Source organism: Cricetulus griseus, chromosome 7 (assembly GCF_003668045.3).
Source record: "Cricetulus griseus strain 17A/GY chromosome 7, alternate assembly CriGri-PICRH-1.0, whole genome shotgun sequence".
In the NCBI taxonomy this organism is placed as follows: domain Eukaryota; kingdom Metazoa; phylum Chordata; class Mammalia; order Rodentia; family Cricetidae; genus Cricetulus; species Cricetulus griseus.
In genome coordinates, this window is record NC_048600.1 from 48,723,535 (window position 1) to 48,750,880 (window position 27,346).

The 27,346-nt window shown below is 42.9% G+C and overlaps 1 protein-coding gene across 2 annotated transcripts; it reads right to left on the reverse strand.

Moving 5' to 3' along the window:
- Positions 1-1,718: 1,718 nt before the first annotated feature.
- Positions 1,719-22,313, reverse strand: Gabrp (gamma-aminobutyric acid type A receptor subunit pi). 2 transcript variants are annotated; one of them, XM_035448197.1, is made up of 9 exons: positions 22,261-22,313; positions 21,131-21,249; positions 17,056-17,123; positions 15,876-16,093; positions 12,329-12,411; positions 7,180-7,317; positions 5,360-5,512; positions 4,670-4,857; positions 1,719-3,196 (listed from the first exon to the last, which is right to left on the reverse strand). In XM_035448197.1, the coding sequence occupies exons 1-9, from the start codon at positions 22,311-22,313 to the stop codon at positions 2,894-2,896; spliced, it is 1,323 nt and encodes a 440-aa protein (XP_035304088.1). In that variant the 3' UTR covers positions 1,719-2,893. The 2 variants fall into 2 exon arrangements, with proteins under 2 accessions (XP_035304088.1, XP_035304089.1); XM_035448198.1 differs by lacking the exon at positions 4,670-4,857 and having other exon boundaries at positions 3,024-3,196.
- Positions 22,314-27,346: the final 5,033 nt, after the last annotated feature.

A 27,346-nucleotide genomic window follows, 5' to 3' on the forward strand; every position in this document is an offset into this window, starting at 1 on the left:
AATGTATATTTTAAGAATTAAGGAGCTTTTGCAGCAAAAATGTGTCATGGACTAATGAAAATTCACTATGGAGCAGCAGCTGAGAACAGCCCTGCACCTGAAAGAGTAATGTCCAGCGCTGGAGAAAGATTATTTTGCAACCTTAGATGTCAAACTTGATGCTAAATCGCTGTCCTGGCCTGGTACTGAAGGCTCACACTGCACTGTTTTCCTCACATGGGACCCGCTGCATGGTTACTCCTTTGCAGCTTGTGGTCTGCAACACTCTCCAGCTCTTTTTGCCATGCTCATGTCTTCACTTTCTGTGCCTCCATTTGAAATGAGCCTTGCAACATTTACTCGCTATTGAATGCCTTCCTATATTTACACAACTCCCTGCATGGAGACTTTTGATATTCTCAATAACAAGATAGTCAAAGATTGTACTTCTATGACTTAGACTATTTCTTATCCCATCTAGCTACATTCATCTGGATATTTGATGAAATTCTTCTTGATATTTCCATCTAAAACTAAGTATTTTGAATAAAATCTATATAGATAGTACTCAGACAGGTGGAATATTTGGGGCAGATGTAAGGAATTATCAGTTTTTGTTAGGAATTTGAATACTGTAGCCTACTACCCAAAGGGCACCGTGGTTCTAAAATCTAAAGGCTGTTTTTCTCCCAAAGTATACCCTCACATCTATAAAACTACATTTTTTCTCCTTGAGTGTGAATGTGTATATGTGTTGTTTGGGGTGGGAGGGAAACATGGAAGAGTGTGAGGCTCCCGAATTAGCACTATAATATACATCTTTTGTATGTGGGACATGACATTGCTCTATAATTACCACTCTGTAGCTCATATGACACATTTATTTTATAGTTTCACATATTTACAATTGTCATTATTCAATAGCTTAGACAAGTCCTCAGTGAAGTTATATTTTAAACATTTTTTATAAAAAATTACAAATATAGTTGGATCCTTTAACCACATTTCCCATCTCCTAACCCCTCCCCTTAAAGATGTGTATGACAATTATAAAATATAAAGAGATTTTACTAAGAACTCTAATGGAGCAACTACACCTAGCTTCAAAGTATATCCTAGTGAACAAAGAGTTTTAAAGTAGAAACATTTGTTAAGTGCTGGACAATCAAGCTCATAGAAACTGAATCATGAAGAAAAGTATCATGATGACAAAAAGGAGAGCCTATGGATGAAGGAAGTGAAAACAAAGACCATCTGAAGTTCTGGTTTGTTTTAGAAAGGACAATTACAGCTACACATTCATTAGAAAAGAAGGCTAAAAGGCTGAGGATGGTGAGAGTCTTTGAAATAATTGAGGCTGAATTGGAACCAGGTATAGTTGAGTCCCAAGGAGCAAGGGAGAGGAATACATGAGTTCCTAGGTCAGGGTGACACTGGCTGAACTCAGAAAAGACAACACATGGTCTGCTCAGAGCATTCAAGACTCAGGACCATGCAGGATAAGCTACTTAAAGTAGTCCAGCTACTGAAGAGCTCACCCTGATAAGGGTGGGGGTGGGTGGGTGGCAAGGAGCTTACAGGATATCAACCCTGCAACTACCCAGGCCCAGAACCAGGTTATGGGCTGGCCCACCCCAGTTATCCACTCCATCTGTGATTTGCTGGAGTGTGCGAAGGGACTGGTCCTGTAGACGCAAAACCTCCATGACACAGGGAAACAACAGGATACCCAAGAAGAGTTGTTGAGGGCCCAGCATCAATAGTGTGGCAGAAACCAGAGGCCTCAAACCAGACCAAGGACTCTTTGCATTGAACACTTGGAAGTAAAGATATATGGTCAAAGAAAAAACATAGTCCAGTAATGAGGATTGGGGGAAAGAATCTATACGAGACAAGCTACTTGTATCTGGGTCATATGGCTCCTTATTTAAGGTATCACTTCTGCCTGGTCACTGGAGCACAGGGATGAAAGCTCCTCCTGGAAGGATACAGGGGGATCTGCCACTGGCAAAATGTTCCCCAATGTGAGATCAACATAAATGACAGGTTGACAGAGCGCTCTCTGGTCTACTTGGAACCTAGCCAGTCTGTGAGTAAAGGTGGCTAGATAATAGACTTGACCCAGCAAGTCTTCATGGCAGTGTTCTGTATTAAGAATCCTAAAATAAGTTCCAAAACCTCCTCCTGTTTCCCTGGTGTGGGAAAACAGCTTTTATACATTTTAGGACTAAGAGTGTATAACAATAAAATAATATGATATGTGTAACAATGGTGTAAATCCCAGGAGTTCCTCAAGCTTGGGGAACCACATTAAAGGATTTATGTTTTAGTTTATTGATCCAGTAATTTTATTCATTAACATTTGCTTTCTCAATAATAGGATTTACTGGAATTTGGGGACAATTCTCCTGTGGTATTAAGTAATACAGAGAACTCATCTGGTATTGACTTGATGCAGTATGGTGACCACCAGTGAATTGGCATGAATCCACATTTCATTTCAAGGAAAAACAAAAATTAGAAAACGTTGTTCCTTAAATTGGCAAGCATTCATCTTTTAAGCATTGCAGAGATTTAGTAAATGCCACTATGAATTCTTTAGAAAATAACCCCCTTAATACACATTTTTATGCAGTAAATGCAAACCAGGGACACAGAGAGCAAAGAGCCCTGAGTAGGTTTGTAATCTTGAGTTCCGTGGATGTCTGTCCAAAGCTGAAGAAGAAAAAGGTCACTTTATAGTGATTCCATTATAGAACCCTGCCATGCTAGGACTTCTACACATCTTAGAATAATCATTATTTTAGCCCATTTGTAGCTTTCTGGGCTAACGGGCTTACACATGTCCTAGAATATCTTTAACACTATAATGTCATTCTATTAAAGATATGGCATGCAAAACTTCAATGTCATCTCAAAAATACATGTAGTATGCCCAGTAAAATACATTGGCTAACATAAAAATCAAAGGAAATAGTAGTTTGGAATATCGATCCACATTGCTGGGATTTTGTATTGTGAAATAATCAACAATTCTGCCTATCTTTTCTCGGAAGACAAACTTGAACTTGTCACTGGCTTTCATTGTCAAGTCACTGTAGTTGACATTGTCACCAGAAATTTCAATGCTGGCAAAGCTGATCTTTCGTTTGAAGCTGGAGATGGAGCTGTTGATGATGTTGGTAATATTGACATCTTCTGATTCCTTCACTGTCCCCTGGTTCATAGAAAATAGTTAGCTTGGAAGACAGGACACAGTAATGTACATGGATGATACTGTGAAGAGCACGGTGCTGTGAAGGTAGCAGACCGGAGCTTAAATCTCAATTGGTCTGTTATTAATACTGGAAACTTTAGTTACTTAAATCCCTTTAAGGTGTGATTTCCTTGTCTGCAACACGGTAATTGTATTAATTGCTCCTTCATGAGACTAATGGGGAGATTAAATGGCATAAATTGTGTAAAGCACCTAGTAGATATTTGGTAAAGTTCTTGCCTGTTCCAGAAGAGATTATGAGAGGTAATATAAACCCATTGTGTCATGTGGTCTTTGCCACACTCTAGAAACAGAAGGGCTGTGTTCCCTGCAAATCCAGGGACTTTCCACTATCCAACAAGGTGCCTGTGACACAGGATAGGGGCCTTGGCTGAGCTGCTTCATCATTTGGAGGACAAATTTCTCAGTAATAAAATAAGGAGAAAGATGGTTCAATTCTCCTGAGTTTTGGGATACTCAGTGAGATGTAAAGGAGATAGCATATACTCCCCAGCGCACCTACTGTTTTATGCAAGGAAATGGGAGTGCATACTGGTAGCTCCAGTAGAAGAATATCTTGGGGATTCTCCATCCCTCATCTATCATTCTAACAAATCTGAATTTGTGTGTTATTAAGGAAGCCTATATGGAAGAAAACACATGAAATCCACATTCTCCTCTGACTGGTACACATGCTCTTCTGTCTTTGGTGCTTGGATTATTCACAGCAACCAAACACAATGGCAAAGCCACTGGTCTCCTGGTTGCCATATCCTCACTATTAGACCCCTGTATTCTGATAGCACACTGCTTAGGGTGGCACTTTTCTGAATCAGATCCCTATCGTTTGTTTTTTAGTTTGAGCTTCAGTAAGTGAATGTCTATCAAATTTAGTTTTCAAATAACCTTGGGGTCCAATGTGGCTGTAAAGAGTGCTGTATGAAGGGGAAACAATACATCGCACGGGAACAAAGAAGTTTCAGGTTATAATCCAAAGGATTTTGTTACAAGTTGATTTCTTCCATATGTTTTTTTTTTGAATAAGCTGTTATTTGTATAAATTAAGAATATAAAATTGCATCAGAAGAATTAAATAGTAACCACGTGTTAATCTGAAATGTGTGAACATCAAAGCATATCTAGTTTGACATCGGGCTTTTTCTTAGATGCTTGTTCTTATGATTATACCTCATGTTGCATATGAATAATAGTTTTTTTGTTAGAAAATTAAAATTTGGTATCCTATTTTATCTGGTGAAAAGAACAACCTTGGCTAAGGGTTTCCCTGCCTTCCAATGTGCCCACCTTAGTAGGGATGAGATTCGTTAGACCAAAGTGAATTACTCTGGAGATGGGAACCAAGCCCTGATCCCCTCTTCAGAGCAGTGCATGACCCAGGTAATGGATCGTAGACAACAGCCTCTAAATCCTTACCCTATCTTTGACTGCCATCTGCTGTAAGGAGCTGTAGTGAGCAACGGCATACTCCAGTAAGGCCCCAAACACGAAGCTAAAGCAGATCCCCAGGTACACATCGATGGCCTTTATGAAGCAGTTGGTGTTGGGTAAGGATGTGCGGGAGCCGATCATCAGTGTGGTCATGGATAACACAGTTGTGACTCCTGGGAAAACAAGCAGGTACTGACTGTTCCATGCTGGTGTACCTTGACCCTGCCTCTATCATCCTCTATCATCTGGCTCCACCCACTAGCCGGAAAGATGAGGACAGGACTCACGAACAGAACAGATTTCATTTCAAAAAGTCTGTGACCTTCTGGAATAGGATTGTTTTTATTTATCTCGAATGGATGTAAGTGGCATAGTTTTCTAAATATGTCATCATCTTTCTTCTCTTGGAGATGGACAGTCAGTAATAAAGTAAACGACAGTGGACTGTTTACATAAGCTCATCACATCTGTTACTATAAAACAAATTAAACAATACAGTCCTCCTGATGTGATCTTTTTCTCTATCTCTGCACCCATTTTTCTCTCTGTATAAAGGAATTTCTCAAGATACCAACTCTTATGATGACCCTGCACAGTCAGTGAAAATAATGATAGAATTTTAAACCGCATCTGATTCTCCTAGTCCTTAGAAACTTGTCCCGGGGAGCTTCTTACCAATGCAGGTTCTCGCAGGAACTGAATCGAGGGAGATCCAAAATGAAACCCAGGATAACACCACCAGGAAAGTGGAAGGAACATAGGTTTCCAGAATGAAATATAGAACGTTCCTCCGAAGCTCAAATTGCAAAACCAATCGAGTATAGTTTCCTGAGAGTGCAAACAAGAGGTAAGAAACTGTGTCTGTTCACACAGGAGAGGAGTTGCCCAAACCACATACATATTAAGTCTTATGTTACCAAAATCTAGTCAACTATGAACTGCCACTCTGGTTACCACAAAGGTCCTCAGTGTTGCCTGGCATGAGATTTACAGGGGTGCTGTTATCTAACCCCTACACTTGTGCTTTTCTTCTCATGCCTTAATTTATCAAAGCATTCCTTCAGTATTGCAAGCACCAATTTTCTTAACATCTAGCTCATTAGACTGTGAACCCCAAGGGGGCAAACTGTGTCTCTCAGTTTTGCATTTATATGGTAAGTTGTTAATAAATACCTGTTTAATGAAGATTACTTAAGACAGTCCATTGTTTTTCTAGATTACTGTAGAATAGGCCCATTAAATGCAATTTCATTTTTGTGTATATGCATGTGTGTGCGCAAATGTTTGTGGAGACCAGAATGCAGTTTGGGATGCTGTTGCTCAGGCATCATCTACCTTTTTGTTTGAGACAGAATTTCTTACTGGCCTGGAGCTTGCTGAGTAGGCTAGGTGCTGGCCAGCGAGCCTCAGAGTTCCACTGTCTTTGCCTCTCTGGTACTGGAAGTACAAGTGGTGTATCCAGCTTCCCCCTTCCCCCAGTGAGTTCTGGGAATTGAAGTCGAGTCCTCATGCTCACAAGGAAGCACTTTATTGTCTGAGCTATCCACCCAGCCCCAATAGTTTATTTTTTGTTGATTACAGAGGTATCACTTCAGGACCATGCTTAGGAAATTACCTATGTATACATGCTGCCTGCAGGGAATATGAACAATAGGGAGCTGTCATTTCTTTCCTGTCTTTTTTTCTAGGCACAGTTTTGGCATACATTTAATTTTCAAAGTCATTTAGACTCAACTAGAGTACATGGAAATGTTTTAAAGAGTATAAATGTTGATGAAATGAAGCATTCCAACTTGGCCATGAAGAATGGAGAAGAAAATGCCATTGCTTGTATGTAAAATCATGTCATTTAGAAAATAACTAAGTCAGGCATGGTGTCACACACCTTTAGTCCCAGCACTAGGAAGGCAGAGGCAGTCAGATCTACATGAATTTGAGGACATCCTGTCTACAGAGCAAGTTCCAGGACAGTCAGGGCTACACAGAGAAACCTTATCTTGAAACACCAAAACCAAAACAAAACAACAACAACCCCCCAAATCTATTTAAAACCACCAATTCTCAGAGGTCTGGCTCTGTTCATGATGAATGGATACTTTCATTAATGAAGTAGTCATGTGGTATTGCTACTGTCTTCTTTACCTGTGAGCACTTTCTTAACTTCATTCTTCAGTGACCAGTGTACTCTTTAGAACACATGAGTGACTTTTTGTGCACAAGGGAGTGCTGCATTTGAACAGTTATTAGAAAATCCTGGAAGGACCAGCTAAGATTCAGTGTTTTCCTAAAGGGTTACTCTCCAGCAGACCATGTCCCTCCTGAGTGTAGAGTCCACAGATGCTCAGGTTCCATGCCCGTTTCCCTTCCCCTACTCTACACCACTACAGAATGCTTGCACTCCACAGGAGTAGAGGCAGAGGTCATGCTTCTTATGACTCAGATGGTGACCTTTTCTTTAAGTATTTTTATTCTGTGTGATGGTTCACAAGAGTTACCTGTCTCCTGCTGGGATACAGTGACCAAGGTGAAATACTGTTGGATGGTGTATTGAGCAAGGCGCAAGCTTTCAAGCCCACGTACAGAATCATTCCCTCTCAGCCAGGTGAACTCCACATCATTGCCATCGTATCCCCCTGGCAAATGAAAGTGAGCCCTGGTCAGTGCAAGGATGCTGCAGACTTAGCTGGTTTGAGAAACGACACAGAGTAGACACAGCAAGAGCTCTATTCTGATGGTATTAAGTCTAAAGGAGCATGTCCTGCAAAAATTGGCTAGATTTCTTAAGCATAGCAGAATGAAATCTTTTGCTAGGACCATTTTTGACTGGTTGAGAAGTAGTTTTATGCTAAGCATTGTCCAAGGCTTGTGGATGATAAAAATGGCCTCCTTCACTACTGAATGATACTTATTAAGCATGTTACCACAAAGAGACCCATGTTAGAGTCTGTCTTTCAGAGCAGTCTAAGCTTGGATAATGCTGTCTGGGACTTTGGAAGGGTTCTATTCATATTCTCATTGCTATAAATGCCAAAATAAAAAAATCCTGTAGCCATCCACTTTATGAATTTCTGTCAATATGTGCTTTTGATAAATGTTGGCTTTACTAATATCAGTTGATGGTAGTGATAACAGTTACCTTTTATGAGCCATTTGTATTATCCTTTACACAATACAAATCTCTAAAGTTCTCACAGTCCTATAGATACTTCTGTGATTCTTCAATATTAAGATTGACTTTTGTTTTTACATTTCTGAAATTGTGATGGATCTTACTATCAGTTTATGCATGTGAAGTAGCATTGTGAAGTAGCATTTTCTCCTAAAATGTGCTTATTCACTAGATACTATACCTTAGACTAGAGGAATCATTTGCCCATTACATGTGAAAACGCTCAGATTTTAAAGGGGTTTCATAACTTTCTCAGAGTATAGGCAAATAATAGACAAAAGCCAGCACTGTGCCTCTCTCTGAAAAGCTTAATCTCAAAGTCCATGGATGTTGGTGATAATGTAGTATCTATTACTCAGTAAGCAATTCCTAGGTGCCTTCGACATTATCATCTCCTCTAATCCTTGTTGAGAAGATGTGTTCATAGTTAAGAGCACAAAAAATAGACTCAATTTCATCAGTCACTAGGAAGATGCAAAGCAAAACCACATACCACTTCATGCTTGTTAAGATAGTGATAATAAGGAAGAGATGAGAAAATATATTGACAAACTGGAACTGTACTGGTGGGAATGTAAGATATACAATCACTTTGGGAAGCAAAACTAAAAACCTAAATAATAAATGTATCACTTGAATCAGAATTCTATTCCAAGGTATTTACTTGAGAGGAATGAAGTGCCAGTCACAGAAAGACTGGTGTAGAAATAGTCGCAGCAGCATGATGTACAATGGCCAGATGTGAGTGAACCAAAAGCCCACCAACTGAAAAAGCTGGAAAGAAATGGTACTGAACAATAAAAAGGAATGAAGTACTGATAACATGCCACAGCATTCTGTAGAAAAGCCAGATGCAAAAGGGAACAGATCATATTGATTTTACTTATATGAAATGTTCAGGAGAGACAAATCCATAATGGCAGAATGTAAGTGGTACCTGGGAGTTGGTGGTAGGAAATTGGGCTAATCACAATAAGCACAAGGGATCTTTTTTGGGGGTGTTGGGAATGTTCCAACAATGCATACTGCCTATGGCTACATACCATGGTAAGTTTACCAAAAACTTTCAATCACATACTTAAAAATGGGTGAATTTTATGGTGCATGCATTATAGCTTAATAAATCCAACATATATAGAAGGCAACTTATTGAGCCAAGTACTGTTACTTTTTCCATTTCAAGGAGTAGGAAACGTAGACGCAGAGAGGTTTCTTAGCCAAAATCATACAGCTAGTGATGTTGCCATATGATTCCAGTACCTGTGGTCATAAATTCAAGCATCTCTTGTCATTCCTTCAAAGGAATGAGACTATGATGCTGATGTTGGGACCAATATTGTGCTAAGAAGAATCCTTATGGAAGTCAATATCTAGCAGGCTTTATCTTATAATGCCTGAGCTCCTTGGGGTCCAGATAAAGTGTGAGTTTTCCTTTGGAATAACAGAAAATGAGTGGAAGATAGCCACTGAAATTAGATTGGAATCCCAAAGTAATGAAGACATCTCTAAGAAAATAAGGAGAGCAAGTTTCTACCTGGGTACTTTGTTTTACCCCTAGTAGAGGTCCACAGTTTTTATTTGCTACCACTGTCTCTGGGTGAATGTGGGAGATTAAGATAATATCAATATTTTTTTAGTGGTAGCATATAGGGAAAAAGCAAATCTTAGTGAGGTTTTTAATACCTAAATGCCTGCTAATAAGCAGCCCGTGGAAGCTTCCTCCGCTCCTTTGGGATAGTATCTGTGCACACAGAGTGCTGAAGTTTCTTGGAGAATCTTGCTCCTGGGCTTTGGGATGAGCCCAGCCATGACACAGGGAGGACAATTATTTCTACTGTGCTACCCCCCGAATGACTTCTCTTTTTGATAACCTCAAGTCGAATTCTGCTACCAAACAGCTGCATTCCTTCAACAAGGGTTTGCATGCACAGAATCAATAGGATAATTAATCTGCCTAAGTTTTTAATTAAATGTGTACTTCTGAAAAATGGCTTCTTCTCATAATAGTTCTTTTTTTCCTGGCATTGCCTTAAGTATAGAGTACCCAGTGGTTCCCAAGACTTGTCTATAGCTGTTTTCCACTTTGATGCCTTAATGAGTCATATCTGTGGCATTATTTCCCTATCAAAGGTGCTCAAGTTTGGGGGACATTCAAAATTCATACTAAGAAATAATGAAGACTGTTTAACAACCCCAAGGAATTGATTTAACCTACATTCATTTAGAGTGAACCCTCATTTTCCATTATAGGAAATACCCAGGTTATGATTTAGATGCTCATTTACCCATGACACTATACAAAGCTTTATATATACCAAGTAAGGTCCTTTATGTGTTGGAGGCAGCTGTATCACAACCATCAGTGATTGATTTGGATATTTGGCTTTTCTACCTCAGAGCCTTTCACATGCTAGGCAAGCACTCTGTGCCTCCCACCCACCATATGCCCCAGCTCCCATTTGCTCCTTACTAACCTTTGCTCTGTTTCTTCTTGTTTCTGTGGTACTGTGCCCTGTTTTTTTGTCCACTTAGCCAGCTGGAACTGATCCCTCCTCTGACTTCAGGTGGCAGTTCTCTCTGGGTATCTCTGACTCCCCAGCAGGTTTTCATGGTGGCATTACTTTTTATTGTTATCATTTATTCTTTCATGATTATTTTTTAAGGTGGGACAGTGTATTACACTCCTTTAATTGCAGCATTTGGGATTAAAGCAGAGACAGGCAGATCTCAGTGAGTTCTAGGCCAGCATTCTCTACACAGTGAGTTCTATTTCATGATTATTTTAAGTCCCGTGTTCTCTATAAGGTGGTATACTTCTTGAAGACTGGTGGATCATTTTATCTTTGTACTGTCAATATTCACCATGGCATTTAACACAGAACAGGCATGTAGTTGCTGAATTGATGAACTGAGAGTAGGCAGATGGAACTCAACCAGCCATCCAGACTAGCTGGAGACTTTAGTGGGAAAATATGTAGAACTGAAGTATTAGACTGAGTCAAAATATTTTCCTTAAGACACAGGGGAAAGGAAAAACACTGGCCTTGGTCCTAAGTAACCAAGAGGAACTGGCATGGAAGAAGCTTCAGACTGCCATCTGATAGTCATACTATATTTCAGCTTAGCATTTGGCAGGCTTTGGGAATCTCAATCAAGCACTACATGGTCCCTCGTTTTTCGGGAAAATGGTGATTATTAATTGGTGCTTAAGAACCTAGAAATCCCATACAATTGCTTGAAAGCATGTTATGGTATATAGGGAGAAATGGATAGCCCAGATCACATACAAGCAAGCCACTGAAACAAAATCTTCATGGGGCTCTGGCCAGTAGAAGAGCTCTTGGAACTGTTGTCCCCTCTCCCTGGGCTCCAGACCCACTGATTCTGCTTCCCAGGTCCATTTAGAAAAATGCTAAATTGTGATGTGCCTCAATTTCTATAATCATAAGGTGGGAAAACAACACTTAAGGGTTTGTTTGGAAGGTGTCTATGAGAGTGCTTGGCACGTGGATGTAACACTATTTATCAGGAAAATATCCTATTATTTATTATCTTCATGGCTGCCAATGGAAAAATGATTTGGTCAAGGTTACCAGGGCAAAGGCAGACTGGGGTCATAACATTAGTTGTCCCTCCTATAGTCATTTTTCCAGCTAGCTTCCCTACTTTCTCTGTAGTTGCATAGCAAGGTTTAGCTAGAAGCCAGCACATTTCTATTAGGAAAAGTAAGGAAACCTTTTGAGGCCTTCTGGGCTTTAAATGGTAACCTAAGGCATATTTAATAACAAATGGAAATGGGGTTGATGAGGCTCAAGACATCTGCATCAGCTTTTATAGGGATCTGGGGTTGATTTGGTTTTGGTAGGGCAAGAGTAGATGGGTGGCTAAAGGTCATAGCCATAGAAATATCCATGAAATAAGATTCCGTGGCTATGTGAGTCTGGGAATTCTTGGAATTTCACATGGAATTAGCTCTTGGAGGCTCCTAAAAGTTCTGTAGTGATGAAGAATGTTGTTATTTTAGGCTTTGTGGACAATACAGTCTCTATCACAAATACTCAGTTCTGTTATTACAGTGTGACAGCAACCATAGACAATCTGCAAATGAATGGCCATCACTCTGCTATAATACAACTCCTTCCAGAAACAGGTGATGGGCCCAATTTGGCAGATGAATGCAGTGTGCTGGCCATGATCTACACATCAGTTATGTTAAAGCATTTTCTTCAGTCATCTCTCTACTTGTGGCTGGAGATATTTGGTACTAGTGCAGAACGGTCCTCCCCCAAAGATGCAATGTTACACAGTTTGCCTTTGAAAGAATCTGAATCTATCTGGATATATAGGCAGAATGGCTCAATCCATCATGGATCAGCATAAAGAAAGAAAGCTCATAGGATATGGGGTATTCTGCAAAAACAGAGATGGAGGTCACCCAAGAAAGTCATGCGGGTGACTTCAGGATGTATACTCACAGCTCTCTAGCTGCAGCTTGCAGGTCTGTGTGTCCATAGGGTATTTAGATAGGTCCATGTTACATGTAACAGTTGTTGTGATTCTAAAAAACAAACAAACAAAAAAGAAAAAAGAAAAGAAATGGACTCAGAAAGAGTGCTGTGAGGAAGAGATGAAGTTCACATTTCTTCCTGAGGGCTGCTCCAAGAGGACTTTTTCTCAGACTCTTGCGGGGACATGTGGCTTGGAGCCTGCATCCAAGCATTCCTGAGGTTTTCTGTGCTCAACAACACTCATCAGACCCAGTTAAAGCTGGATCCAAAGTAGAAGAAGCTGGAATGCTGGCAACTCAGAGGCAAACATCCACAGCGTTACAGAACAGAATCAATCTGTTCAGCGTCATTCACCATTGTACCGAAGGTGTTTTAAAAAATATTTTTAACTTTATTCAATTTATTTTAAGTGTTTCAGGATATTGGGTCCTTTGGAACTGGAGTTAAGAATGGTTGTGAGCCATCATGTGGGTGCTGGGAACCAAACCAACCCAGGTCCTCTGCAAGAGCAGCAAGTGCTCGTAAGGGCTGAGTCATCTCTAGCCTCTGAAGATGCTTTGTAAAAATTGTAATTTATACAATCTATTTTGATTATATTCTTTCTTTTACCCCAACTATTCCCAGATAATCCTCACTTTGTACTCACCCAACTTCATGTTCTCTCTCTCTCTCTCTCTCTCTCTCTCTCTCTCTCTCTCTCTCTCTCTCTCTCTCTCAAAATATCTCCTAAGCAAATAAGTACCCAAACCCCAAACCAAGATGACAACAACAAATCACATAGAACAAAACAAAACAAAACACATCCCACGGAACCTGTTTTGTGTGGACCAACTATTCCTGAACATGAGGCCTACTCTGAAGTATGGTTGATATAATGTCACTCCATTAGAGAAAAGTGATTCCCACCCCCAGCAGCTACCAATTACACATAGCATCTTGGTTGGGAGTGGGACTTTGTGTCCACTTCCTCTTTCTGGAGATGCTTTTGCACTTAGGTTTTCAATGGCAACTCTTTGTAGGTCTGCAACAGTGATCACTCGACTTGCTTAGGCACGCAAGGCTCTGAGTAGCAGAGGTGTAACAGGAGTCCTGGTGTCCTGGATCCTTGATGGGATCAGGATGTAAAGAACCCAGAGGGTACTGGGTACTACAGCTCACAGCTCTCAGATTCACCCCAGGATGCTCAACAAGACACCAGTGGAGTCCTCACAGTGGAGACTTTAAAAGTCAGGCCTTTATCTTCCTTTCTTCCATTCACCCATTTTTAGTAGGTCTCTGATATATGAAGTACAGTGCTGGGTACATCTAGGAGGCAGATGTGTTTGTTCTAGCATAGTGTCCAACTTGATGGAGCTCTACATCCCTTTAAGGGAGACAGAGAAAAACAACCACTGGCCACTGCTTGCTTACTGCAAGCCAGTCTCTGTGCTGAGGATGTCACATAAGTTGTCCCTTCAAATAGCTCTATGATATAAGAACTGCTAATCTTCTCACTTTGTTTTTGAGGAAACTGAGGCTCAGAGGGCCTGGTAACTTGTCCAAGTTCACAGAGCTGTTTAGGACAAGAGTCTAGTGGCAGCCAGCTGGAGGTGACACACACTTTTATTTCCAGCACTTGGGAGGTAGAGGCAGGTGGATCTCTGTGAGTTTGAGACCAGCCTGGTCTACAGAGTGAGTTCCAGGACAGCCATGGATACACAGAGAAACCCTGCCTTGAAAAACCATTTTAAAAAGTCTAGTGGCAACTTGTTTATCAACTCTGATTCATTGGTGATTCTTAAATTCTTCCCCAGGCTGATTGTACTACATGTTGTAATACAGAATAGATGCACACTCCCAGGTACACAAGTTTATATGAACACACCTACTGTGCCAACAGGTTCCTGTGGAAGCATGGAGGGAATATGTAGATTGGCAATCAATGGAGAATTAGGCTTCTTGAAAGAGGAGTTGGGATTTGGGCTAGTCTCTTTAAAGTGCAGTGCTGCTGAGGCATGCCCAGAAATGCTATTTGCTAGTTCAGTCCTTGCTTATAACTTCAAGACTTTCTTGTGATTAAAGGTCGGTGTATTCATATTTACTACCTGGTCTGCTCCCCAGGGACTCAGGGAGTTCAAGTGTGCACAGCCCTTGCACAGGATAAATCCTTCTTGTGGACTGTCTGCCTTATATACACTCAGGGATCCTCTTTCCAACCACTGTGAAGGAACTTTAGGCCTTGACAATTTGGGGTTGTGGCCTGTAGCTGCAAGAAGGTAGTTTTTGAGACACATGCCTTGCTTCTTTGTATAAACATGTTTCAGACAAGCAGAGATGTGGAGATACCCTGCTCCACTGAGCCCTGTGAAAGGCAAATTCCTTACATAGGCTTCTTTTTGCTCATGTCTTTACCCTTCCTTGTCTTCCTTCCCTCCCCCCCCTCTCTCTGTGTTTGTGTGTGTGTGCATGTCAGGTGTGCTTGCCCTTGTGGATTAGTGTGGAGACCAGGTGTTGGGATATCTTCCTTGATTACTTATTAGTGTATATGTATGTGTATATTTGTGCATTTCTTCACATCTGTGGGTGCATATGTGTGAGGGTGTGCAAGCACCTGTATGTGTGTATACATGTGTGTGGAGGCACCTATATGTGTGTGTGTGCATGTGTGTGTGGGCCAGAGGTTGAGTGTCTTCCTCAATCACTCTACACCTTATACATTGAGGCAGGGTCTCTAAGTGACCCCAGATCTCACAGTTTTGGGTAGTTTAGACAGACATCTTTCCCTAGAGATCTCCATCTCCCAAAGGCCAAATGCACAGGTGGGCTGCCATGATTGGTAGGGCTTAGAACTCTCATCCTCACACCTGGGCAGCAAGCATTTTATTCAGGAAGCCAGCTGGTCCTCACCCTATTATTCTTTTCTTCTAAGACTTAGTTTTTCATTGAACCTGGGAGCTTACAGCTTAGGGCTAGACTGGATGGTTAGTAAATCCCAAGATCTGCTGTCTCTATCCCACAGCATGGGGGTTTTAGATGCATGTCTTTAGGCTCAGCTTTTATTTTATACCGGCACCGGGACTCTGAACTCAAGGTCCCCATGCTATCTCTCTAACACTCTTCTTTTTCTGCTAACTTTCTTTGCCCTTAAAGGTCCAGTTTACAATCCTACAAAAGCATATTCTAATTCCACCGCTAGCCATTAACCTATGCCCCAGCTTGGATCCTGGCACCCAATACTTCCTTTGTTTACATCCTGTACTCTCAGGAGCCTGTCTGTTTCACTTAGCTTTTCCTTAGTATGCTGCATGGGGCCTGTCACTGAGCAGTTGCTCAGAAGATGCATCTGTAGTCAGGCTGTACTGAGGGAAGCCCTTCTGAATGGCTGTGGGGTATAAAACAGAGGAACTTGTGAGGAATGGGGGTTCAGGATGGCCCTTTGGTGCTGGTCAGAAGTACTCAGGATATACATGTCTTTCCTCTTATATGTGTGTGCGTGTCTTTTCCTCCAATTCCAGAGTCCCAGATGCTTGCTCACCTGAGTGCGTACAGGACCGTGCCATTGGAGAAGAGGCGGATGAGCCTGTTTCCTACCGTGACTTCATGGAGGAAGGACTTCTTAGACTCCACAATGTAAGTGTCTGGTACCCAAAGGAACTCCACGAGACGGGCGTCTAGAGTAAAGCTCTTGTTGCCTTCGAACACCAGCCGTGGGTCTGTCCAGCGCTGTCGGAGGTATATGGTGGCTGTGTAGTCCTAAGAGGGAAGCCAGAAAAGGAAATGGTAAGCAGGAGGGGAAGACCCCAAAAACAGAAGAAAGGGGATTAAGTTTCACTCTCCTCCCTCCCTTTATATATGCTCTCTCTCAACATATATATATATATATATATATATATATATATATATATATATATATATATATTTAAGTTATTGGTGTGGTACTTATCTACAGCTATGCAAGAACCAAGTGCATTATTTATTTTAGATAATAACTCCTACTGTCAAGGCCTACTTTTGAGCCTTGGCCTGCTTGACATAAAAGTTCACACTGGGGCTGGAGAGATGGCTCAGTGGTTAAGGACACTCACTGCTCTTTTAGGGGACCTCAGTTCAATTCTCAGCACCCACATGGCAGCTCACAACTGTCTGTAACTCTAGGATCCAATACCCTCACATGGACATACATACAGCCAAAACATCAATAAAATAACAACAACAACAACAAATCTCACACTGCCTGAGAACACAGTTACCATTAAACTGATGAAGGTTTTGTTGGGCAAATGCCTGGGTTATCCAGGATTTGCCCATCATGCCTCAAGGGCCCTCTTGGCAAACTGCCTTCCTCCTGGCCTCATCTTTCCTGTGTTCTCTCAAGGTGGTCATTTGATGGATGGTTAGTTTGCATCAGCTGTTCCTCTCTCTGAAAGACCATGTGATGTGCAGACCTCTGAACCATGTTTTCTTTTCTTCTTTTCCTCAGTTTTATTATTTCTCAGTTAGTACACTCACTTCTTTTTCTATTCTCTCTCTTCCTGGCTTTTGTGTCTGTTTCCTTCCTGATACCTAGAAAACCTATTGTATAAACATTTCCTACTGTCTCCTTTTATGAGACAGAGCTCCGGCATCTGCCATTCTGTTTCTGAGTAATTTGAAAGGAAATCATGATTGAAAGCAAGGAGAGGGCCGATGGTAGACTGCCACTGGGCAACAATTACCATGTTACTCTCTGAAATGCTAGAGATGCTTGCGATGTCCAGAGTCAGTGCTATCCGAACTGGGTCACCTGAGAATGAAGAAAAACCAGAGATACTTACATAGAAACACAAACACAAGTCCTCCTTCCAACCAGCCATTTCCACCCCTGCCCTACTTCGTGTGTTGGAAACAAAACTATTAAAAATTATAAAAGCAATATTCATGTATTAGAAATATTTAAATAATCTGAACTATAAAAATATGAAAATTAATTTTATCTTCCCAGGAGCAACTATTCAGTATGAAAAATATACACAAATACACAGGGACATCATGATTCATAAGAGAGGCCACACAATTATTAATTAATGGGTATTTAAAATATTTTAAGATTAATTTACTTATTTTGGGGAGAGAGGGGAGGTGCCACACACTCTGGGAGTTGGTGCTCACCTCTGCTTTTAAGGCAGGGTCTCTCATTATTTTGCTGATGCACAGCAAATCCAAGGCTATCTGGTCTGAGAGTTCCTGAACAGCTCATCCATCTCCACCTCCCACCTTGCCATAGGAATGCTAGGGGACAGAACTCAGGTAGTCAGACTGTGCGGCAAGCACTTTCACATGCTGAGCCATCCTCCTGGCCCATTAATGTGTATTTTAAAGAGGCTAGTGATAAAGTATCTGTTCCTTCTTACATGGAAGACTGTTTTCCCTGCAGTGCCTGCCTGCAGGGGGCTAATTGTGTAGAGAGGGACAGAGATTTGCTCATGTGATTGTACACAAATGACTTGGAAATTTACCAAAGATGGCACCGAAGACTGATGACAGCTAAGCTGCTGACTCCAGACACTTTGTTCCTTTACTTTTTGGAACCCTAAAGTTTTAGAATGCCAGAAACGAGTCACCGTGGTTGATCTTATGCACAGACTTTGGTAAGCTTCAGCCCTGGAGATTAGGGACACTAAAAGACTCCACTGAGAATCATGTTTTGTTCTGAAGACTGGAGTGTAGGGGCCATTTTCCAGGCCAGTTCCAGGCCTCAGGAGTGTGAACCCTGTGAATTCAGATCTCAGCTCTGAACTCTCCTAGCTCTGCCATCAGGGATAAGTTCCTGTATCTTCTACAGCTGTCTTTTCCCTTCTAGAGTTTTTTTTCACTTGCAAAGCAGTGGCGGAAGTTCAATGACATTAGCGGTGTGACAGTGTTTTAGCCAGTGACAGCCAAAGGGAATATATGCGAAGAGCCCACATATTTTTTCCTCTAAGAATCTCAGAACTGGCTCCCTGCACACAGCTTCTAGTATCATACCTGCCATGCTGTGACATCAGTAGTGTCCCCTGCTCTTTCTCACTCTCTTCTGTAATCCTAGCTAATGTTGGGGAAGGGACAACTTTGCTCACCAAGTGAATAGATAAAGCATGTCCCACTTGAATTAAATGGCTGAGATGGCCTCAAGGGACTGTGGCAATGAACCAGGAAGAGAGGAGGTGGGATTCTAAAGAAACTGGAAAAATACCTAATCATCTAATTGGTCAAAGCAACCTAGTAACTAAAGGGTTAGTAATCCAGGAAAACCAAGCTATGGAATGTAAGCAGGAATTTGGAAATGGAGTTTTAGAGACAATGAAATTGAAAGGTAAGAGTTAATGGTTAGTGAGAAATCTTTGAGGGCAGAGTGGAAGGATGCAGTACTAGGTGGCTTTCTGCCACTCAGAGCAGCAACGCACAGCATTGAGAAGAGGCTGGAGTCAGAGAGAAATGGTTGCATGTGATATAGCAATGTGACCTCAAGCACATTGTCAAATCTCTTTGTGCTGCTTTCTCCCATGTTAAATGGTCTGTAACCTGCTGTTACAATTCCCAATGTCTGTCCCCTCCCAAATTCATGAGGAAACTGAATTGATGTAACAGGCTTAAGAGGTGATTAGACCATGAGGATTCCAGCTCCATGAGTGGGGTTGGTGCTATTAGGAAAGGGCAAGTTCAGCCCTCCCTTGTCTTCCTCAACCCTCCCCCCCTTCCATGTGATGACATGGCAATAGGGCCATTGCAAAATGCCAGTGTTTAAATACTGAACTATAAGCCAATGAGTTTGGGCTTGCTATAAATTACCCAGGTCCAGGCATTATGTTATAGCTGCACTAAACAGGCTAAGACAAGCACAGAGGACTGAGTGGGAGAGCATGGAAAATGGTGGGTCCCTTTAGTCTACCTCTCTGGAGAGTGCAGAGTTGAAAGCACACAGGAGCTTTAGTCCCACCATGTCTTTTGCTTAGTTTCCCCCTATATAGTATAGTCCAGTCACACTTGGCTGTTTTATGCACCAGAGCTTGCTTTCATCCCCTGAAATTATACAAGTAAGCAGTGCCACCAGAGGGCACCTTTCTCCTAGGAAAAAGTAAATGTCCTGGGCAGTGTGCGTAGTGCCCACTTGAAAACCTTGCTTTACCAAGCTTAGTCCCTGAAAAATACTATAGAGGTTTTTGTCTTTCAAGGACCTTGGTGGCCAAGAAGCTGGTGCACACATGTGACAGGAAGCAAGGTCACATCCATTGACTCATTGGGTGCCCAGCAGGACAAGTTCCTTTAGGAGACAGAGTGCACAAAGTCCCCTGGCCTGGTGCTGTGCTTCCTCTTCTTTTATGTGAGGTGGAACTGGGCCTCACACTCCCTTCAGCCCACCCTAGGTGCTCTGTTCTCAGAACAACCTCCCTGGTCAGCATGCCTGCTTCTGGTTGGCCTGTCATTGTGCAAACTTGAAGAGTGATGTACTGACTTAGTTGTTTGAGGTTTGGGAGGTAAGAGAAATTGATCTAATTATGCTCTTTAGACTCATGTGCTTATTGCTAGTGTGTAGTAAAGCCTGGGAACCCAGAGCATGTGGTGGCTTACTAGGTCCTCAACATAAAGAACAGATCCTAACTGGGACCAGACGTTGCCCAGATCTCCAACTGAGCCAGGGAGATTGCTTGAGGGTCCCAGTGTCTGCACTCAGGACTGCACTCAGCATCATGGCTGTCAGCCACCCAGGGATGTTAGCCACCCAGAAACCTGTGCATAAACAGCACACAAGTCAGGGGTGATCCAGGATGCCCAGAGGCAGAGGCCTCCTCTGCTGGGCAGCTTTGCTCCAGAACTCCCTAGTGGCCTTCTGTAATAAATTTCCATCCGTACTTCTGTCCAAGATACCTCTGTCTAGACTTCCTTGCCTTTCTCTTCTCACCTTGTGGCCTGAGGGCCCTTCCAGCTTCTCTCTCCATTCTCACTCTTTACAGTCCAAGGAATACCTTGAAGAGGCAAAGGCTCCCCCGACCCCGCATCTGACCACCAACGGACCTGAACTTACATACTGTCCTAGATCTGACTAGAGACTGTCACCATCAGAAGAGAGAAACAGGAGGAACAGGGACATAAAGCTAGGTACAGTATAACAAGAAATGTGGTGATTTTGGGGGTGTGTTCAAAAGAAGGGGTGGGCTGTGGAGGAATCAGGGAGAGCCTTTCAGAGGAGGGCAGCCTTCCTCCGAGACATGATGGAAAATTATGTTCCTAGAGAGGCAAGTTGGAGGAGTAACTCAAGGGAGATGAGCAGCCTCTGCGTTGGCACAGAAGCCAGAGGCTAAGGGTGCTGGTGGTAACTTTGTGGAACTTGTGGAAAGATGAGAATGACAGGTAGACAGAGGCTGGGCTGAGAGGGTCTGGAATGCCTGGACCTCAGGCTAGGCTGTTGGATCACGTGCCTGTGTTCTGAGCAGGCAAATGACCCAGGAGGTTATTCAAGTGGAAACCAGGGGTGACCATTGTAGGTGGCAGGCAACAGGCAGGAAAGCCAGATGGAGTAGTGCTGATGGCACTCCTGCACCCGCCACAGTGGTGGAAAGAGCACCTTCATCTTTCAAGTGGGGAGGTAGAGTGCTTTCTTTAAGGTAGCACGAAAAATCACCGACATGTGTTCTTATCCATCCTTCCTAATTCCTAAAACAGCTGCCCATCAGGGGGTGGAGTCAGCAAAGCCTCCTGAAGCCCTCAGCTACATTTTGTCTCTGAGCCGGTCCTTTTGAACTGATGTTTTTTTTATCACAAAGGATAACCTACCACCAAAATTGGGCCTGAGAAATTTGTTATATCCTGCAGTGAGGTTCTCAAAGCCAGGCAAGGAAAGCTTGTCGCTTCTGCTGACCTCCACATTGAACTGGTTTCCCTGGATGCATGTCCTGGAAAGGAGAATTGCTTTTGTTGCTATGTTGTTCAAATACTGATTAACACAGATAGACATGAACTTGACTGACACTCCCCCATCACCACTGTGTGTGTGCGCGCGCGCACACACACACACACACACACACACACACACACACACACACACACACACAGTGGCTTTCCTAAGTAGAAATCTTTTACTTTCTAGCCAGTGAGCATTTCCATTTTTCTTACCCACTTGCTATAGATGAAACTGTGTGATAATTTGGCAGCCCTCCAAGTATCTTTTCTTTTGATTGATTGATTGATTGATTGATTGTGTGTGTGTGTGTGTGTGTGTGTGTGTTGTATGAGTGTATGCACAGGCATGTGTACCTGCACATGTACATCAGATGTCTTCCTCTATTTCTCTCTTTCTATCCCTTTGAGGCAGGGTCTCTCCTTGAACCTGGGGCTCAAGTTTTCTTGGCTACGCTGAAGAAGAAACCCTCAGAGATCCTCTTATCTCCTCCCCAGTTGGCAGCTCCAAAATTTACTGGCATTTGTGGGAATCTGGACTCTGATTACACAGTAAGCATTCTTTTTTTTTTTTTTTTTTTTCTTTTTGGTTTTCCAAGACAGGGTTTCTCTGTGTAGCTTTGGAGCCTATCCTGGCAGTTGCTCTGGAGACCAGGCTGGCCTCGAACTCACAGAGATCTGCCTGCCTCTGCCTCCCGAGTGCTGGGATTAAAGGCGTGCACCACCAACTCCCGACACCACAGTAAGCATTCTTAGCCGTTCTCTCCAACTTCCTTTTCACCAAGTGTCTTACCGAAAACACAAGTCCATCTATCTGAGGCCATTTTAGAAACTTGTGTTCTCTAAAACAGAATGAACCACAGGAATTTTATTGTTCTGGTGTTTCAGGGAAATGAAGGGACTAAGTTTCGGCTTGCTGTAAGTTAAATGGAAAATGCTGCAATCCCTTCCATCATGGCCATACCAGAGCAGTTCTCATTGGGCCACTCTGGGGTAGCACCACTCACCTTTGAGTGAGGAGACTCAGACACACAAAGGCCAGGTAGATGTGGTGGCTCATGTTGAAGAAGCTATTCACACAGAGAAGGAGATTGAAGGAGGAATCACCTGGGGAGACAGATGGAGAAGGTGAGGGTGACAGTCCAAAGGTTCACCTACTCCAGCCCTGCTGTCTTCATGGGTCTTCATGAAGTCCTAACATGGGTCCTAACATGCCTGGGGAGCAACATCTTTGTACATCTGTTCATATAGCACCTGCTCCTTTGCAAATCATCCAGGCACACTGTCATTTGGGAGCTAATTGTTTTTTTTCAAGACAGGGTTTCTCTGTAGCCTTGGAGCCTGCCCTGGAACTCTGTAGACCACACTGGCCTTGAACTCACAGAGATTCACCAGCCTCTGCCTCCCAAGTGTCAGGGGAAAGGCATGTGCCACCAGCACCTAGCCTTGGGAGCTAAGTTTTTTGTTTTTGTTTTTGTTTTGTTTTTTTGAGACAGGGTTTTTCTGTGGCTTTGGAGGCTGTCCTGGAACTAGCTCTTGTAGACCAGGCTGGCCTCAAACTCATAGAGATCCACCTGCCTCTGCCTCCCGAGTGCTGGGATTAAAAACATAAGCCAACACTGCCTGGCTCCTTTTCTTATTCTTTTTTAAATTTAAATTAAAAACAATCTTATTTTACATACCAATCCCAGTTCCTTCTCCCTCCCATCCTCCCATGCCCCCCACTAACCCTCCATCCCATCCTTTATCCACTCCCCAGGGAGGGTGAGGCCTCCCATTGGGGGATCATCAAAGTCTGTCACATCATTTGGGGCAGGACCTCGGCTCTCCCCCATGTATCTAGGCTGAGAGAGCATCCCTCCATAGGGAATGGAGGAAGCTAATATTTTAAACCCACCCCAGATATAGGAGGAGTCCTTGTTTATACAGTGGTTTATCAGAGCTAGCACCCATAGCCAGTCTGGGGTATACAATTGTGTGTATATTTGAGGAGCCCCAGACTGTTCTTACTATGTTCTTGTCCTCATACCTCTAGCTCTACATTCATGCTGACCAAACTGGACATTGTCCTATTTAGTTCAAGGTCCAGGCCTTTGAGGCGGGCTGTGTTCTTACCTAATCTTCCCCAGGGCCTATCCCTGTCTTATAACGAGGAAACAGGTTTGTGCAAAAGTACACAATACCTGTGAATGCCAGAGGTGAGTTTGAATCTGGAGCTGGCTGCCTCATGCCTTTCCTCCAGGACCAGCAACAGCTTATGCTTTCTTTGGCCTGAAGTTGCTCATCATCCTTATTACCTCCCACACCCAATTACAGAGCTCTGAAGCCATTTAGCTTCTGTGTGCCAATGTGCCAAGAGGACTATTGACTAGCATGCACCAGAGGACTGGCTTCCTTGGGTGTGTGAGCCACAGTCAGACTTCTCTCAGAGAGTAGGGGCAGCTAGCACAGCAGCCTTCGGACTTGCTGTGCTGGTGACAGGGCAGGGTGGTGGCCTCAAGTTCAGGCCGCTTCCCAGGTAGCACACTTTGGGCACCTACTTCTCCGTGATAACCCTGGAGAGTCATCCCACTTTCTAGACCTAAGCAATCTAGAGCTGTGGGTCAGATTCAATCATTTATTGATTAAATAATATGCTGCTTACAAAGCCAATATCTGCTTATTAGAGAAGTGGAAATAGATAGAAGTTCACTAAGTCAGAAGTGTATATTATAGCATATGCCAGTGCAGATTTATAGTTTTATGAGATTTATTTTTGTCTTATGTGTAGGGGTGTTTTGCCTGCACGTATGTCTGTGTACCATGGGCATATAGTACCCGTGGAGGCCAGAAGAAGGCATAGAGTCATCTTGGAATGGAGTTACAGATGGCTGTTAGCTGCATGTGGGTGTTGGAAATATAACCCGGGTTCTTTGGAAGAGCAGTCAGTGCTCTTAGCCACTGAACCATTGCCTCAGCTGCAGTGTAGATTTATAGGTGGGAAAAGACATGTCCCTCTGGTGCAGGATGTAATACTATAATCCTAAAACTGCTTTAAAAAAAACAAAGTTGATTTAAAAAGACCTATCTCATAAAAGACCAAAAAACCAAAAAAAAAAAAAAAAAAAAAAAAAACGAAGTGTTTAGTCCCTCTGTTTAGTCTCCTTGTTAGCCTCATACCTTAGATGTTTTCATTGTTAATTGTTTTTATCCCCACACCTATATTTACAAATATACACATTTTTTCATAAAAAATTAAAAAGGAAAAGTGGGGTGCTTTTGTCCTTTTGTTATTGTTTTTTCCCTTGTGAGTGTAATAGCAGCTATCCATTGACCACTTCACACTCATTTGCCTGAGCTAACTATCACCTCTACAGTCATCACAGGTCTTTGAAGTAATTAAGACTATTCTTATTTACAAAGGAGAGAGCTGAGGCTTTGAGAGGATGTATCAACCCCAGAGTGACACAGCAAGTAAGGTTCAGCTTGAATGCAAGTAACTACCCCAAGTCCTTCCCTTAACCACAGCAAAACAAAAAGTGCTCTTCCCTATGTCATTCACACCTTGCCACTTCAGCTTTTGTGACTTCGCCTCCCCAGCCCGTGTAAGACACAAGGTAGCTCATGCTGTGAATGTACAAACATCTGCACTCCATGTGTCCTTCCTGTGAATACCAAGTGCTGTTATAATGTCAGCACTGACTGTCTTGGCATATAAGTTCTACTATCCTGTTCCTTTAGTCAGTGGAATGAAAGAGGCTGTGGGCAGGGGCTCTAAAGGCTGATAAAGAAATGGAGGCTTGCTTATGGCCATTGGAACCCCTCACTCATCAAAAACACCAGCTATAAAACCAGTGTCATTGGGCTAGAGAGATGGCTCAGAGGTTAAGAGCACTGACTGCTGTTCCAGAGGTCCTGAGTTCAATTCCCAGCAACCACATGGTGGCTCACAACCATCTATTATAAGATCTGGTGCCCTCTTCTGGTGTGCAGACATACATGGAAGCAGAATGTTGTATATATAATAAATAAATAAAATCTTTTAAAAAACAATGTCATTAAGTTTCTGTGACTATATTCATACTTTCTTTCCTTAGTGTTTCTCCTTGGTCACACTATTCCTCTCCATGCCCCTAGCATCAAATTTAAGAGAGTCCCAGGGAATGGCTTGCACACCCTCCATCTCTCTCTCTCTCTCTCTCTCTCTCTCTCTCTCTCTCTCTCTCTCTCTCTCAACATTTTAAAGGTTGAATGAGCTCCTCTTGTAAGCCAAACACATGACCAGCAAAGGCCCTGCTTGGTGGGGACAGAGGTGTGCAAGCAGAAACAGTGCTCCGTTGGAGAGGTGCAAGCCATAAGTCACATGTCTGTCACTACCCCACATCAGGAGCTCAGGCAGCAGGATGTTTGATGTAACAAGAAAGTGAGCCTCCAACTTTCCTGCCATTCCATCAAGGGGATGGCGGTACAGGGTGAGGGTGGGAATTGCAGATGTTCATTTGATTCTGGCAGACTGTGATGTATTAGCCAGCTGGACTTTGGAGGCTTCGGTCTCTGGAAGCTGATAAAGAAATGGAGGCTTGTCCATGGCTGTTGGAAACCACTCAGACTCAGCCTTTTCCCTGAGCCCTTAGTATCTATAGGTTTTTCCTAGTGTGACCTGAAGTGGCCCTGTTCTTATTTAGGGAGATTCTTCATCTTCTTTTTTTTCCCACCTTCTATAAGAAACTGCTTTTGATTAAGTTCATCTGGGAACCATTTAATCTTTATCTTAAAGCTTTCTTTGAAATAGAGATCTCCTGGTGACCATCATATATTAGGAAGACAATATTTGCAGCATGGGCCTCTGAATCTCCTCTGAGGAATCCCAGGCTCTTGAATGTGGCTGTATTCTGTCTGCTGGCTCTGCTAGGGCATGCCTCATTGTAAAATAGAAGAGCAGTGAGACACCACACATCACCCAGTCACATCTAGTTCAAGAGAGGAATCTCAGATTTGTGACGGAATTTGGCTTAGGTCACACTGCAATTAAGTGGCCACTGTATGAACCAGCATTTCTCAAGTCCTTGATCTTTACCAAGGTCCTATCTGGCACCACGTTACTATCATGGTTTTCTTGGGGAGGGCCCACACCACGAACAACTTTCCTCACTTTGCACTGAAAGAACTGAGCACAAGAAAACAGTAGTGAGTAGGAAGGAGGCTTGGGTGTGACACACTTGGGCACTCTGTGATGAAGAAAGTCCCTAGTTCATCAGACTGAAAGGAGTCACATGCGACTCTGCTCCTTATGTCAGACTCACTTTGGGGATAAGTGCTGAAAGTCCAGTGGGGTCCACGAGCCCATGTAGCTGGTGAGCCTATCTTCAAGTTACTCTATTTGTCTACTTGTCTTGGACGAGGCTCAGGCCTCCCTCTTGGATACAGACATTAGAACCGCACTTAGAGGTGATCATAGACCACTAGAGGATACCTGGAGATTCTGAGCAGGGCCCCCTCTAGCAGTTGCACCCAAGAAGTGGGTGGGAGTTTCTTGAGTTGGGGCAGCCTATGCACTCTTGCACTAGCTGGACTTCTCTGGCTGAAATCTCAACTCTATTTGTAGAGGAGAGTCTGGGCTTTGGAGTTAGATGAAAGTTAGTCATAGTTAATCTCCGGGCCTCAGTTTTCCCACCTGACAAAGAGGAACAAACACAAACAAAAAACACTACTTTCTATGTTCTGACTTCTGTTGGAGATTTGGTAATCTCACTAGGATGAAAACAGTGCCAGACTGAAGCACTTGCTCCCATACCTGAATGTGACCTGGTTGGCACCACTCAGGAAGAACAGGTCAGACTCAGGATATGGGAGACCAATGGCATTTTTTTTTTCTGGACTGGCTCTGAGAAGCAGAGGTGAGTCCTAGGGGATTCCCACCTCCATTCCATTGCATAAACACTGTGAAGCCTGAGTGTGTCACAACCTAGCCTGGTCCCTTGTCCTCAGTCACTTTAGTGTGTTCAGAGTCATGTGCGAGGAGGCAGGTGTGAGGTGAGAAAAGGTCACAGTGCCCAAGAAAATCATTGTGCCTTTTGGTCTCGCCTGGCAGCAGAGGCAAACAATGACAGCTTC